Source organism: Chinchilla lanigera, unplaced genomic scaffold (genome assembly GCF_000276665.1).
Source record: "Chinchilla lanigera isolate Chin_1 unplaced genomic scaffold, ChiLan1.0 scaffold00065, whole genome shotgun sequence".
NCBI lineage: Eukaryota > Metazoa > Chordata > Mammalia > Rodentia > Chinchillidae > Chinchilla > Chinchilla lanigera.
Genome location: NW_004955466.1, coordinates 1,519,432 through 1,532,410, shown reverse-complemented (window position 1 = coordinate 1,532,410; position 12,979 = coordinate 1,519,432). Strand labels below are relative to the sequence as shown.

Here is a 12,979-nt window from a genome sequence, read left to right as displayed (position 1 = left end):
AATTTTTGTTTTGTTTTGTTTTTCTTCCAGTACCAGGAATCGAACTCATGACCTTGCGCTTGCCAGGCAGGCACTTTGCCCCTGAGCTAAATCCCCATCCCCCAGGCATTATTTCTTTAAATATCCCTTCTTTCCCTTTCTCTTTCTCCTGTCCTTCTGAGACTCCTAGAATGTTTGTGTTGGTTGACTTGGTGTCCCATGGGCCCATTAGACTTTGTTCACCTTTCTTCTATTTTCTTTCTGTTCTTCAGATTTGTCATTTCTATTGTCTAATCTTCCAAGTTTGCTGATTCTCTCTTCTGACTCCTCAAAATTGTCTTTGAATACTACTAGTGACTTTTTCATTTTAGTGTACTCTTCAGTTCCCCATAATCTTCTTGTTTCTCTTAATGTTTGTTTTGTTTGTACTTTAGTTTCTTTTGACAGTATACACACCTTTTCTGAGTTCTCTGCACATCTCTAAGACAGTTGCTTTAAGTCTTTGTCTAATAGATCTGCCATCAGGTCTTTTGTTTTTTAGTAGGCCATGCTTTTCTTCTTATTTGTATTTCTTAGAGTTGTTGCTGAAAACTAGACATTTCAATTTAATAACAGGATCACTGGAAATCAGATTCTCCCTCACCAAGGTTTGATGGTGTCTGTTATTGTTTTTTGTTTGGGTTTTTGGTTTTGGTTGTAAGCTATCTGTATGCTGAGGACCAGCCTGAGGTATAAGCTTAGTCTTCTCAGCCTCCTCCCACCACCAGCCTTTCCCTGGGTATATGCAGGCACCTTTTTTTTTGTCTTTTTGAGACAGGGTTTTGCTGTGCAGTTCAGGCTGGCCATGAACTCACTTTGAACTCCTTGAACTCCCAGTAATCCTCTTGTCTCAGCCACCCAAGTGCTGGGATTATAGGTATGTGCTACCACCCCCCTGCCAGGCACTTTAATTTTCCTTGTATGATGCAAATATGTAATTGCTTTTTAATATTCTGTAATGTCTTACTCCCAACAGTGGCAGAAAAGAGAGAAGTGAATGTGGGAGAGAAAAGGAAGGACCCTGGCCCTTTTAAGTTCCACGGGAGTCGCTTCAGCTGCAGGACATGCTTGAACAACAGGGAGAGGTGCAACAACAGTGGCCTCTTCATCCCTGCGTACACCTTTGTGATCAGAGTTAGCAGTCAGAGCCCAGATACTGATAATTGGAGGACAGGATCCTTTTGCCACCCTGGCTGCCACAAGCTGTGTGCAAAGCTGCTCCAGGAATGTGCACAGCTGCTTGTCATGGGGCGGGAAGCTGCTACTGTGCTCCAAGCTGAAATTAACCAAAACTAACCACAGTTTATGTCCCAGCCTCGCCCTGGAAGTTCCAGGCCTTCAGTAGACTCCAGAGCTCCAAAAGAGTCAATCAGACAAGGTTCTACTAGAACAGTTGTTAGCTTGCAGGGGAAACAGATTCCTAGAGCTTCCTACCCTTCCATGATCCCAGAAGCCGCCCCTAAAATTGTCACCTTCCAAAGTCTTCTAGTGCTTTTATGCTTTACATGTACATCTGTGACCCATTTTTAGTTCATTTTTACAAAGATGTGAGATGTATGTTGAGGTTCATAATTTTTCAGTCATGGATGTTCAGTTCCAGCACTGTTTGTTGAAGTCTTTTATTTCTTCATTAAATTTTCTACCCATCTAAAAATCAAGTGGCCATGTTTGCATGATCTCTTTATTCTGTTCTGTTGATCTTTGTGTCTGTCCATCCCTTCACCAATATACTAGGGATTAGTGTAACAGTATAGTAAATTTTAAAACTAAGTGGTATAATTTCTCCAATTTCTTGCCTATTTTTTTGAAATTGTTGGAGCTATTCTACTTCCTTTGCCTTTTTATATAAATTTCAGAATCACCTTTTCTAGTTCTACCAGAGAAATTTGCTTGGGGGTACACATGTAGCTGAGTAGTAGAGCATGGCATGTAGAAGGCCTTGAATTTGACCTTCAGCACAACCAGGGGGAAAAATCCTGCTGAGATTTTTATTGGAAGTGCATTAACTCAATTCAGGGAAAAATGACATCTTTATTAGGTTGAGTATTCTAATCTATGAACATGATATATCTATTTGTTTAGGCCGCCTTTGATGATTTGGTGGAGAAATGTACTGGAGAATGACCCCAGGGCCTCATGCATTCTAAACACGGACTACAACCGAGCTAAAACCCCAGCCCCCCTCTTTGATTTCTTTTTTTTTTTTGGTTTTGTTTTTTTGGTTTTTCTCCGGTACCAGGAACCAAACTCACGACCTTGTGCTTGCCAGGCAGGCGCTTTTGCCGCTGAGCTAAATCCCCAGCCCCCGCTCTTTGATTTCTTTAGTCAATGTTTTATAGCTTTTGGTACTTACAGCCCATATTTATACATGAAGTAAAAACCTATTTTTAGGAACTTTTTTTTTTTTAACCTCAGTGCCTTTGCACTGAGCTACATTCCTGCCCTTTTTTTTTTTTTTTTAAAGGTATTTTTAAAACAGGATTTCACTAAATTACTAAACTGCTCCAGCTGGGCTAGAATTTTCAGTCCTCCTGCTTCAGCCTCCCAAAGTGCTGGGATTACAGGCATGTGCTACCATGCCCAGCCTACTATAATTTTTTTAATCTTAGCTTCAAATTGTTCATTTCTGAGTTTATAGAAATGTAGCTGATTATTGTGTTTTGCCTCTTTGGTCTTATAAGAGCCACTTAAGTTGTAGATGGGGCTTTTTGGTAGGTTCCTTGGGAATTCTCTTGTTGTTTTTAACATGAACAAGCATGTTACCTGCAAATAAATGTAACAGTTTCTTTCTAATGGTATTCATTACTGACGGTGAACAAGTGTGGTAAGGAGGATATGCCCTCACTTTGTTTCCAGTCCTAGGGGTAAAGTGTTCTGTCTTCCACCATTAAGTTAAATACTATTCATTGCCAGTTTTTGTATTCATTTAATTTTTTAACATCTCTTTTCCATCCAGGACACAAGCTCAGTGAAAAGCGGACCTCTCTGTTCCCGGTTCAGCCCCCGGTGGTTGGCATAGTGCCTAGCACATACTGTGTCTTCAGTAAGTACTCACAGGGGAAAAAGGTAAAGATTTAATATTTGTTTACTCTGTTCATTTATCCAGCTACAACCACTGTCCTATCTGACAGACAACAGAGGACCTGCAGAACATGCGCAGACATCATGAAAAATAATCTTATAATAAATATTCCAACAGCTCCAGCTAGGCATTGGCCCCAGAGAGTTGACTATTTTAAGCTGCAGAGCGTTTATAGATCAGCTTTCTAGCAAGCCTAGCTGTGTCAAAGCATTTATCTGTGAGAAATAGATGACCGCAGTAAAAATAATTACTTTAGATCGAGAGCATTCCATGCCTAAAGGGAATTTAAACAAAAAGCTCTCCACTCTGAAAAACAGGGGCTTTCTGGGTAAAGAATCCCACTGCTCTGAAATCTTGGGCCCTCCGACGGGTGGGGTTGTTTTGCTAAATTTATTTCAGCCACTTATAGAAACAGAAGGGGAAGGAGGGGTGGCTGTGTGCTCATCAGCACTGGCTCTGGAGTATTAATATCTGCCAAGCCCAGCTTTTATTTAGGTTTTGTTTTACTTTCAGGGTCTGGAGAAGCAGGCAGGAAGCAGGAATATTTTGCACCTTCTGAGCTGCAGTTTCTACCTTTCTCCCTACACATTTCCTGGGCACGGGGGATGTGGAGTCACAGCCGGCCCTCTCTCCCATCTCACCTTGGTGCAGGTGAGGGGTGCGCTATCCTGCCCTGTGCCAGGTCTCTCTGCAGTCACAGCCTGGCATCAGCTTTTCTCCCATTCCAAGGAAGGGAGACGGGGAAGAAAGAGAGAGAAGTCTGCTTGCTTTCTGGCACACTCACAGGTCCAAGGAGACTAGAACTTTGTCCCTGGTCCCCGTCCGAGCCCCCTCCCCAGTCCTGAATATCCACCCCCTCGAGTCCATGCTTGAACTTCAGGGCTGGTTGGCTAGCAACAGCCATTTGAACCCTGCCAGCCTCCCCAAAGCATTGAGCTCACATTCCTCTCACTGCCTGATTGATACCTGACCAGTCTTTTCTGTTACGTGCCTGACCTAGTAATAGACAAAGAATTTGAAATGGAACCACTGTATTGCTTTTTTTTTAAACCAAATTCTTGAATTTGGAATACTTAATGCAACTCACATGGGGGAAACTGAGGCTTGGGGCAAGGAGGCAACAGCATGTGGCCTGTGCCCACTGGGGATAGAAGATATCGCAGTCCAGCCTTGGCCGGGCTCTCGGAGGTCTCGGGCTCTACTGGAAGGAGCAAGGCACTGAGGAAGACAGAGCTTTGTCCAGAACGTGCTGCTCTGGCGTCAGATCTCGGAGGTGGGCAGCGCAGGCATACACAAGGCATCTCAGAAATCCGCCACTTAGATACGGGCCTGCACCTCACACAGTGCCTGGGCATGGGACCCCAAGTGCCAGTTTGGCTCCTTGGCCAACTCCCACTCCCTGGGCGACCGAGGAAGAGGCGCTGGAGCATCTGTGCTGTGTTTTCCTTCTCTACCCACCCTGAGGGGAGACGGAGTGGAGACTGTGGAAGTGGCATGGACAGGAAAGGGCCCAGCAGGGGGATTCTGCTAGGGCTGCTTGTTGTCGTTATCTGTGGCGTGGGAGATGGAACCCGGGCCTCGCACACACCAGGCAAGCGCTGTGCCACTGAGCTCCAGCTCCAGTTAGTTCTTGCCCTGCACTGCGGGATTGTGTTCAGGACAGATCAAGAGTATCACAAATACTATCGTAAAGTGCTCACAAAGAAACCAGCTACCCGTCTGTCCCACCATCAGCCTGTTTGCTCCGGAATTGTCCCCCGTTACTGTGGCAAGGCTGGGGCAGGGCAGACCCGTGCTGGAGAGCCTTTCCTTGGATAAGCAGGAACTCCCTGGCCCGAGCAGGGATCGACAGCCCTTGGAGAGTCGCTCGGGACAGCCGGCACAGAGCAGCTGGACCTTTGCCGTGGTCCTGTGACCTTTCGTGCTGAGTTTCTCCCGCCAACTGCGCCCTCCACCCTGGGGGGACTGCGGGCCCCCAAACCAGGGCCTGCCCTTGTCTGACTAAAGGCAACCAGATCTGCTGCAGCTGCTGGGTGAGAGAACAAGCTCGCACAGGGACCGGGGAAGCAGCTGGAGAAAGATTCCTGCCAGCCCCGGGGGTGTAAATATTTATACAGAGTGGTGTGTGGGAAGAGGCAAGGCGGGAGAAGCGGCAGGAACGCAGAGGCGCAGACGCTGCCGCGGACAGATTGGAGGAGCCTGCGCTTTGGGCTCCGCCGAGGGCGAGGCGCTTGTGTGGGGTGGAGCGAGAGGCTGCTGGGGTCCTAATCCCCACCTGCATTCCCACGTCCAGGAGGCTGGAGTGAGGGACACAGTCGGCGGAAAATGTATCACCTGCGCTCTGATCATTGCTTCTGTTGACTGTGCGAGCTACAGTATTTTATATCGATGTAAATATATGGGTACAGGGAAGGAGGCTGTGCCTTGACTCAGACACAAGCCAAGTCTACAGGGCCTCGGACCCTTGAGGCTTATGGTCGTAGTATCCTTAAGGGTTTATCAGACCCCAAGAGTTGGAATCCAAAGATGATGGCTCACAAAATATAAGCAAAAAAGATACCTTTAAAGATTTTTAAGCAGTAGTACCTTCTAAAGTGCAGAGAACATTGCACACAGACGATGATGCTGGAACGTGGGATGTGGAAGAGCGCCAGGTGTGCCGTGGCAGTGGCCCTCGGTGCTTCCAGAGAAGCACAGGCTCACCATCACCACAGGGTAGTCCAGCGGTGCCCGCCCAGTGGGTGCGCCTGGGTCCTCCTCCCCCAGTACAGCCCAGCGCTGGTCCAGTCACACCCCCAGGCTGGGCCTGCTGCGGACTAAGCCAGGGCCCAATAGCATTGAGGGCCCAGGATGGGAAGCAAGCCTGGGCTGGTGCGGACGGCCAGATGGACTCCAGTCGATTTGCCTCGGACAGCTGGGGAACAGGGCCTAGGCCACTCCCCCGCCGCTCCAGACGAAGAGTGCAGTTTTCACGTCTAGGATTTCTCCGCTACAGCACCCATCAAGACGCGCCACCTGTCTCCGTCAGTACCAGGGGTGGCCCACGGGGCCTCCTGCAGGTGGGGTTTGTGTTGCTCCCAGTGGCCAGTGCCTTTCAGATACCCCACAGGTATTAGCCTCTTCTGGCATTCCCCCTGAACCTCAGTGCCCACTGGCCAAGCGTGGGGACTTCAGGGAAAAAAAGACTTTTTACTGGAAAATAGCTGCTGTATCCCCAGAAGATAGATCTGGATGGTGGGCCAACTTCCACCTCAGAGCAGGAGGCAAAGATACCCAGACTACTCCGAGAAGCAGATCTCATGCTGCCACTCCTCCCTCCTCCCAGCAAGGAGCTGTGCAAGTGACACATCCCGTGATGTGCGTCCCCGGAGTGCCCACCTTCCAGGTAGAGCCTGGTCACCCCCACCCAGCCAGCCAGAGGACAGATCCCACTGCCTCCCCAGCAGTGGGACCGAGGCCCACACACTGAGGAGGACACACCATCTGCCCCAGGCCCAGCCCTTCCCGGAGGAGCTCCTCTTCCAGGGCACCAGGCCTGGGAGGAGCATCTTTAGGCACCCAAGACCTCCTCTGCCACCACAGCTCTGCCTGCCGGCTGTGGCCTCCTCCCTGCCAGCACTGCTTAAGCAGATGAACAAGAATAAAAGCCACATGGCCCAAGGAAAGCTATAGGGAAAAGAATTGAAGTTGGAGATGGGGAAAAAAGCAACAGAAAACAGAATGGGAGATGGATTCCTAGCATCAAAGGAGAGGGAAGGGAAAGGGAGGGAGGAAAAGGAAAGAAAACTAAGAGGAGAGAAATTTTAAAAACTGGCAAATCATTTAGGAATCTAAATATAAAACAAGACAGGCATAAAGAAAAAATTATGCTAAAAAAGTGGAGGTAAGGAAGGGAATTGAGAATGATGAAGAAGGGGGACAGTTATTCTGAAAGGAGAAAAGAGTGTAAAAGCAAACCATCCGAAAAAGAATTTTTAAAGAGACCCAGAAGAAAAGAAGACGCGGCAGTGAGTTTGGAGCTGTGGCGCTGATCCTCAGCCGGATACCCAGCGATGTTCTGGATGGCCGCAGCTGAGTCTTAACACCGTTCTGTGGATTCCAGACTCTTCCAAACACCGAGCAAGGCCAGCCTCTGCAAAGTGAGCTTGCTTCTTGCCTTCATTCTTCCTACAGTCCTCCCAGCTCACCCTTGCCATTAGAATGTGCAGAAGTGAGGGCTCGTCTTCCTGGAACAAGGCCCCAAAATCAGTCCTTGTCACCCCGAATGTGTCAGCTTCCATCATGGTGCCCCATGGAGGCCTCACTGGAGACTGAGCAGCCTTGTCCCTGAAGAAGTATCCGGAGTAGAGCTTGGATCTTCCAGGCAGAGGTGCATCCCAGCCACCTCTGTGTGCCAGGGCTGGCCTAACCTGCACACACACTCCACACACATGCCGCACACACACATCCCCCACACCTGGAAAAGTAGGGGCTCACGAGGAATTGGCATGCCACCTCTAGGCAAAGCCAGGAAATTCCCAGCAGTGCAACTTAAGAGGATTTAAATGAATTTCCAGGCCCTCCCAAGGGGGGACCTAAAGATAGCTCATTTTCCCCTTGCCATGGTTGGCAGACAGTTTTTGGAAGTTCACCCTTCATGCTATTGCCTCTTTTCCTTCCGAGGGTCTGTCAGAGCCTCTCTTCTGTGTCTGCCTTGGTTTTTCCAATTTCTGTGCTTAACAAACCCACCTCTACCTACTCTTTTGTCTCCCTAGGGCAGCAGGAGCTGGGAGAAAGCTGAAACAAACCAAGACATGGAAGAGAAGAGAAGCAAAGGAGGTAAAAACGAGGGTGGGTTTGACAGCTTCGGCATGCCCAGGCTGTCGTCCGTGGGTGAGACAGGCTCCTCATACACAGGGGGCTCACGAAGCCACGTAACAGTCACCCTCCACAGTGCAGCCAAGGTGAAGCCACACAGGCTGAATTCTGATCAACAGGGATAAAGAAAGCACAGTCCATGTGAAACCTCCCTCCAAGAATTCTCAAGTAATGGACCCTGATTCTGTACATTCCAAGTCATGGTTTTTTTCTATCAGAACCCAGGAGATGGGAAAAGCACAGAAGGGATAATATCTGGGTCGTGGCCGCACACAACCCAGCTTCTTCCCAGCCCTGCTAACATTCAGACCTGTCAGTCTCATAATCCTTGACTCAAGTATTAGTTAACCATGAAAAAAGACAAACCAGGAAATCAGAGGCTGAATGACCTAAAATTTATTCCATTCTACTGAGCTAATCTCCTAAGAAGGGTGTGTGTAAGTCTTGCTGTCTCCATTCTGGAAGATGCAAACGGGGCAAAAAATGCACTGTGACTGCAGATTTCAACTTGTCATGATTTGTCCTTCAAAGAAAAGGAACTGGTCCTAGACCAAGTTGCCTCGCAGATCCTTAAACAAGGTTCTGAAACACTGGGGGATCGTTATGCCACAGGCAGCAGCTCATGTGCAGGCTGACCGCATTCAGATCTTAACAGGACCAGCTCCAAGGTGGGCAAGGCCCCTACCTGCCCTCCCATCCTGTCCGTGAATGACAGTAACCACGGCACTGGTCTCTTGGGATCGCTGTGAGGACAGATGAGTGAAGCGCTTGGCACACCGTCTGAGGAGTGCACACCCCGCCCCCGCAACCCAGTCAACTTTTGTTGTGTGTTAAACAGCAATTGGCAAGACCAAGAAGGAAGCTGGAGGCCCCACGAAGTAGGATTCCATGGAGCCACTGGAGCGTAGTCAAGTATCCCAAGCCAGAGAGAGAAGAGGGTCCCAGGGGAGTCCCAGGCAGCTGGTGGGCAGAGCATTGGGTAGGAAAGCCAAGGACAGCCCCTTGCAGCTAGGCATCTGTGTGGGTGGGAGGACACAGGGGGCTTCGCCCCAGTCTCCCCTCATTAGCTCAGTGCAGCTGCACCCCTCCCCGGCCTGTGTTCCTGCCCACGCGGAACTCAATACAGTCTGACCTCGCACCCGATACACAGAGCTGCGGCCAGAGCGATCTGCTGAAGACACGGCTGCCCTCAGAGACTCGAAAATCAGGCATTGTTGCCCAAATTCAAAAATCTGCCAGTCTATGAGCTACACTGTGAGAATATGACTAAAGGCTGAAAAATTCTTATTTTAGAGCTTTTTTTTTTTCTTTGAACAAATAGAAGAGCAGAGTTCAAAAACTGTTCTGGAAATTTGAACACTAACAGATGATTTTTAATGTTTAAGGGACATGAGTAATTTTTAGGTGAAATAATATGGCTGAATGTAATGAGCCTGATCTTTAGAGATACATACTAAAATACTGATAGCAAATTGATGTGCTCTGCTACAGGAATTACTTTAAAATAGTACAGGAAGGCCAGGTGTGGTAGCACCCGCACTCGGGAGGCTGAGACAGGAGGGTCGTTGCAAGTTCAAGACCAGCCTGGGCTACAAAGTGAGCTCCAGGCCCGCCTGAACTGCATAGTGAGACCCTGTCTCAAAAAGATAACAACACGCTACTGCAAAAAAAAACAACAACAACAACAACAAAAAGTAGTATAGGAGAGGGGTCATGGGTGTAGCTCAGTGATGGAGCTCTAGGCTGCAATGCAAGAGAAAACAAACAACAACAAAAGCAAAATACTTTTACCAGCAGCAGCTTCACGGTGGAGGTTGCTGGTGCTGGGGCCTGGAGTTCATCATGTTTAAAATCTTAATAAAAAGGTTTTCAGTTCATGGAAACTGAAACAGTTTTAATGTTTCTGGTCTTCCTGGTTTTTGCAACACAATATCTTGATTCCTGAAGGCAGGAGTCCAGATGACGCTGTACAGCCCGGTTAGGAGGGAGAGACAGGACAGACGCCACTAGGGTGCAGGAAAGCTTTTTCTTTCTTTCTGTGGTGCTGCAGGTTGAACCAAGGGCCTCACACGTGCTAGGCAAGTGCTCCTCTGCTGAACCACATCCCCAGCTCTTTCTGTTTTTTTATTTATTTTTTTCTTTTTAGGCAGAATTTTGCTATGTAGTTTAGCCAGGACTTGAACTTACTTTGTAGCCCCTTTGTGGCCTCAAACTCACCCTAATCCTCCTGCCTCAGCCTGGGATTACAGGCATGCGCCACCCGGAGCCCAGCCCTTTTTAAATTTTATTTTGAGACAAGGTCTGCTCAGTTGCCCGGACTGGCCTTGAACTTGCAAGCCTCCTGCCTCAGCCTCTGAGTAGCTGGGATTACAGAAATGACCCACCATATCCAGCTCAGGAAAGTTCCTTAAACCCCCGTATTTACGTGAAAGCCAAGAGTGTGGCTCTGCCCTCTGGGGCTTCCTGGCCTGGGAAAAATCTTGAGCCGGCCTGGTGTCCACGTTTACACTGCTTTTGAGCTCAGTGAAAATTACTTCTAAATTCCTTTTAATGCATCTTAAAATCAGTGAACTTCCCTTCCACAGAAAGCCGATGTACTAGTTGGCGAGCCCTCGACCTTTCTCACCTTACTCCCTCCACTGGAAAAGGGAAGAATCATAGGACCCCACTGCTAGGTGAGGGTAGATTCATGTGTCGGTGCCTACCCCTACTAAGCGCTGCTCCCTGGGGCTGACAAGGCTCTTTGCAGACTACAGCCCTAGCCTCTGAGGAACACAGTACAGAGCACCCCACATGATGGACTCTGAATTGTAAATGCTTTTCTTCCTTTTTCCCTCTCCCTTCTCTCTCTTATCCCCTCTCTGGCAGTACTGGGGATTAAACCGAGGGCATTCTTATGGAGCAAACCCTTTGCCCTTTTATGTTTGAGACAGGGTTTTGCTGAGTCACGAAGTTGCCCAGGCTGGCTCAAACTTGCAGCCCTCCTGCCTCAGCTTCCCAGAATGCTGAAATTATAGGCATGTACCACCATAGCCAGCCAGACATTCTTCTTAAACATCAAAATTAAATAAAAATCAAAACACACTACTCTGAAAACTTTTTGGGCCAGGAATCTTGCCAGGTTCAGAGAAGCCGTGGCTGTTGACTTCCCTGAGGAGTTGCTGCTCCAGAGGAACAGGCCACCTGGGGTGGAACACACAGCTTCTCTCTGGCCAAATGAGGTGACGATGATTGGGGACCTCCCTACCAACCCATGGCTTTGAGTGGCAAAACACACCCTTTCCCCGAGAAAGTAGACCCAGACAGATCAACTCATTCCCAAATTTGGGGTTTGGGGTTCACCAACAGAACAGCCGGCCCTGTGTTCAGCAATAGCTCCACAAAACAAGCGAGTTACAGGCAAGCAGTAAGTGTTGGCCTCCAGACACTGACTAGGACCTGCCAAACAATGGGCAAGGTGACCCAGCCAGGGACACACTTGCCAGTCTGTTACCATGGCATGCAGAGGAGGGCATCCCGGGAGAGGCAGGAGCCTGCCCGGCCAGTTGCCACACGTCAGGTGATGATTGGCTTCCTCTGAGACAAATTTCAACCACAGGGGGTGTTTGTGACTTCAGGTGAGGGACTCATGGTTGTCAAGACATGAGGGGACAGAATTTAAGCAAAAGTCATCCAGATTGCTGACACAGCAGCCAAGCTGAGCATTGGGGTACTGGCTCTGAGGCCTACTGCTGGGCACAGAGGGATCACATCACCTCTGTGCAGGAACCTGGACGGGGCTGGCTGGAAGGCCACAGCAGGCCCCCCTCACATGCCTCTGCCCCTAGGATGAAACAGAATGCAGGAGGGCCCAAGACAAAGCTGCAAAGTTCTCAAAAAATCCTTCAGGAAACCAGCTGTAAGTAAGCCCACCAAGTAGAGACCATGAACAAACCTCACTGTCCCAAGTTAAAAAAAAGTTACAAAAAACAAGTTACCACTAAGTCAAGCACAGTGACTCACCCTGTAGTCTCAGCACTCTGTAACTTAGCCACTTCGCAAGACCATGTCTCAAAATAAAATGTAAAAAGGGACTGGGGATTTTGTTCAGCGTAAAGGCCCAGGGTTCCACCTCTAATACTGGGGCGGGAGGGGGGTACCACTGAAATTAAACAGTGGCAAATGTGTCTGAGGAATACTGAAGAGATTTGAACCCTTCCCAAATCTTGTGACAGATGGTTTAATTGGTAGAGGTGGCATCTAGGGGGCAAAAAACAATATTGGGATGATGGGAGCACAAGGAAAGTCTTCACAATAGAAGCCTTGCCATGAGTTTAAACAAGGCATATTCCGCAGACATCACTGTCCTCTCTCCTGTCTTATACTATGACGTAAAAACTGGGTCATGTATGTTTTTTAAGCTCTTTGGTAAACTGTAATAGGGTCCTCTTCCCTTAGAAAAAAAGTCCTTGGGCTTTGGGACCTCTGAATGTGTTCGTGAGATTATCCTAAGCTTGAGAAAGCCGGGAAAGGCCCCGGTGCCAGAGCAGAAACCACCTCTGGCTGTGAGACCTTGAGCACAGGGACAGAGAGCCAGACTGCAGCCGGAACGCTTGGGTCAAATCTCTGCTGTTTATTAGCTCTGTAACATTGGGTAAGTGACTTCACACCTGCTTCCTCCTCTGTAGGACGAGGCTAACAGGAGCCCTAGAGGGCAGAGCTGTTGCTTAGAACAGTGGAAAGCCCTCGATAAACTCGGCAGAAGTTCCTCCTTGGCCCAATGGAGATGTGCTGCCACTAACCCCGCGGGGTTCTAGAAGTCAGCATGCTGCATCGTGGGAAGGCAGCTGAAGGAAGTGGAAAGTTTTCACAGAAAGTAGCCCAAAGAAACACACACAGAATGCTGCTCTCAGCACAGGCCTGCAGCCCGGAAGGTTTGTGCCTGTGTCCATCAGAATCATTCTTGGAGGCCACCAGGCCGTGGAGGGGGTGGTGTCTGGAATGGGAGTGCGTTTACCTGGGTTTGCCCTGGAGAGGTGGACA

At 48.8% G+C, this 12,979-nt stretch overlaps 1 protein-coding gene across 1 annotated transcript in view; it reads left to right on the top strand.

Annotated features, from left to right (window-relative positions):
- Positions 1-9,244, top strand: part of LOC106150156 — a gene marked incomplete at its 5' end in the record, with an annotated part of 15,504 nt that extends 6,260 nt beyond the window's left edge. Inside the window, 3 exon segments of the mRNA XM_013521922.1 lie at positions 2,975-3,084; positions 3,614-3,751; positions 7,855-9,244. Of these exon segments, the coding sequence (XP_013377376.1) occupies positions 2,975-3,084; positions 3,614-3,751; positions 7,855-8,082 (476 nt within the window).
- Between the last annotated feature and the right edge of the window lie 3,735 nt (positions 9,245-12,979).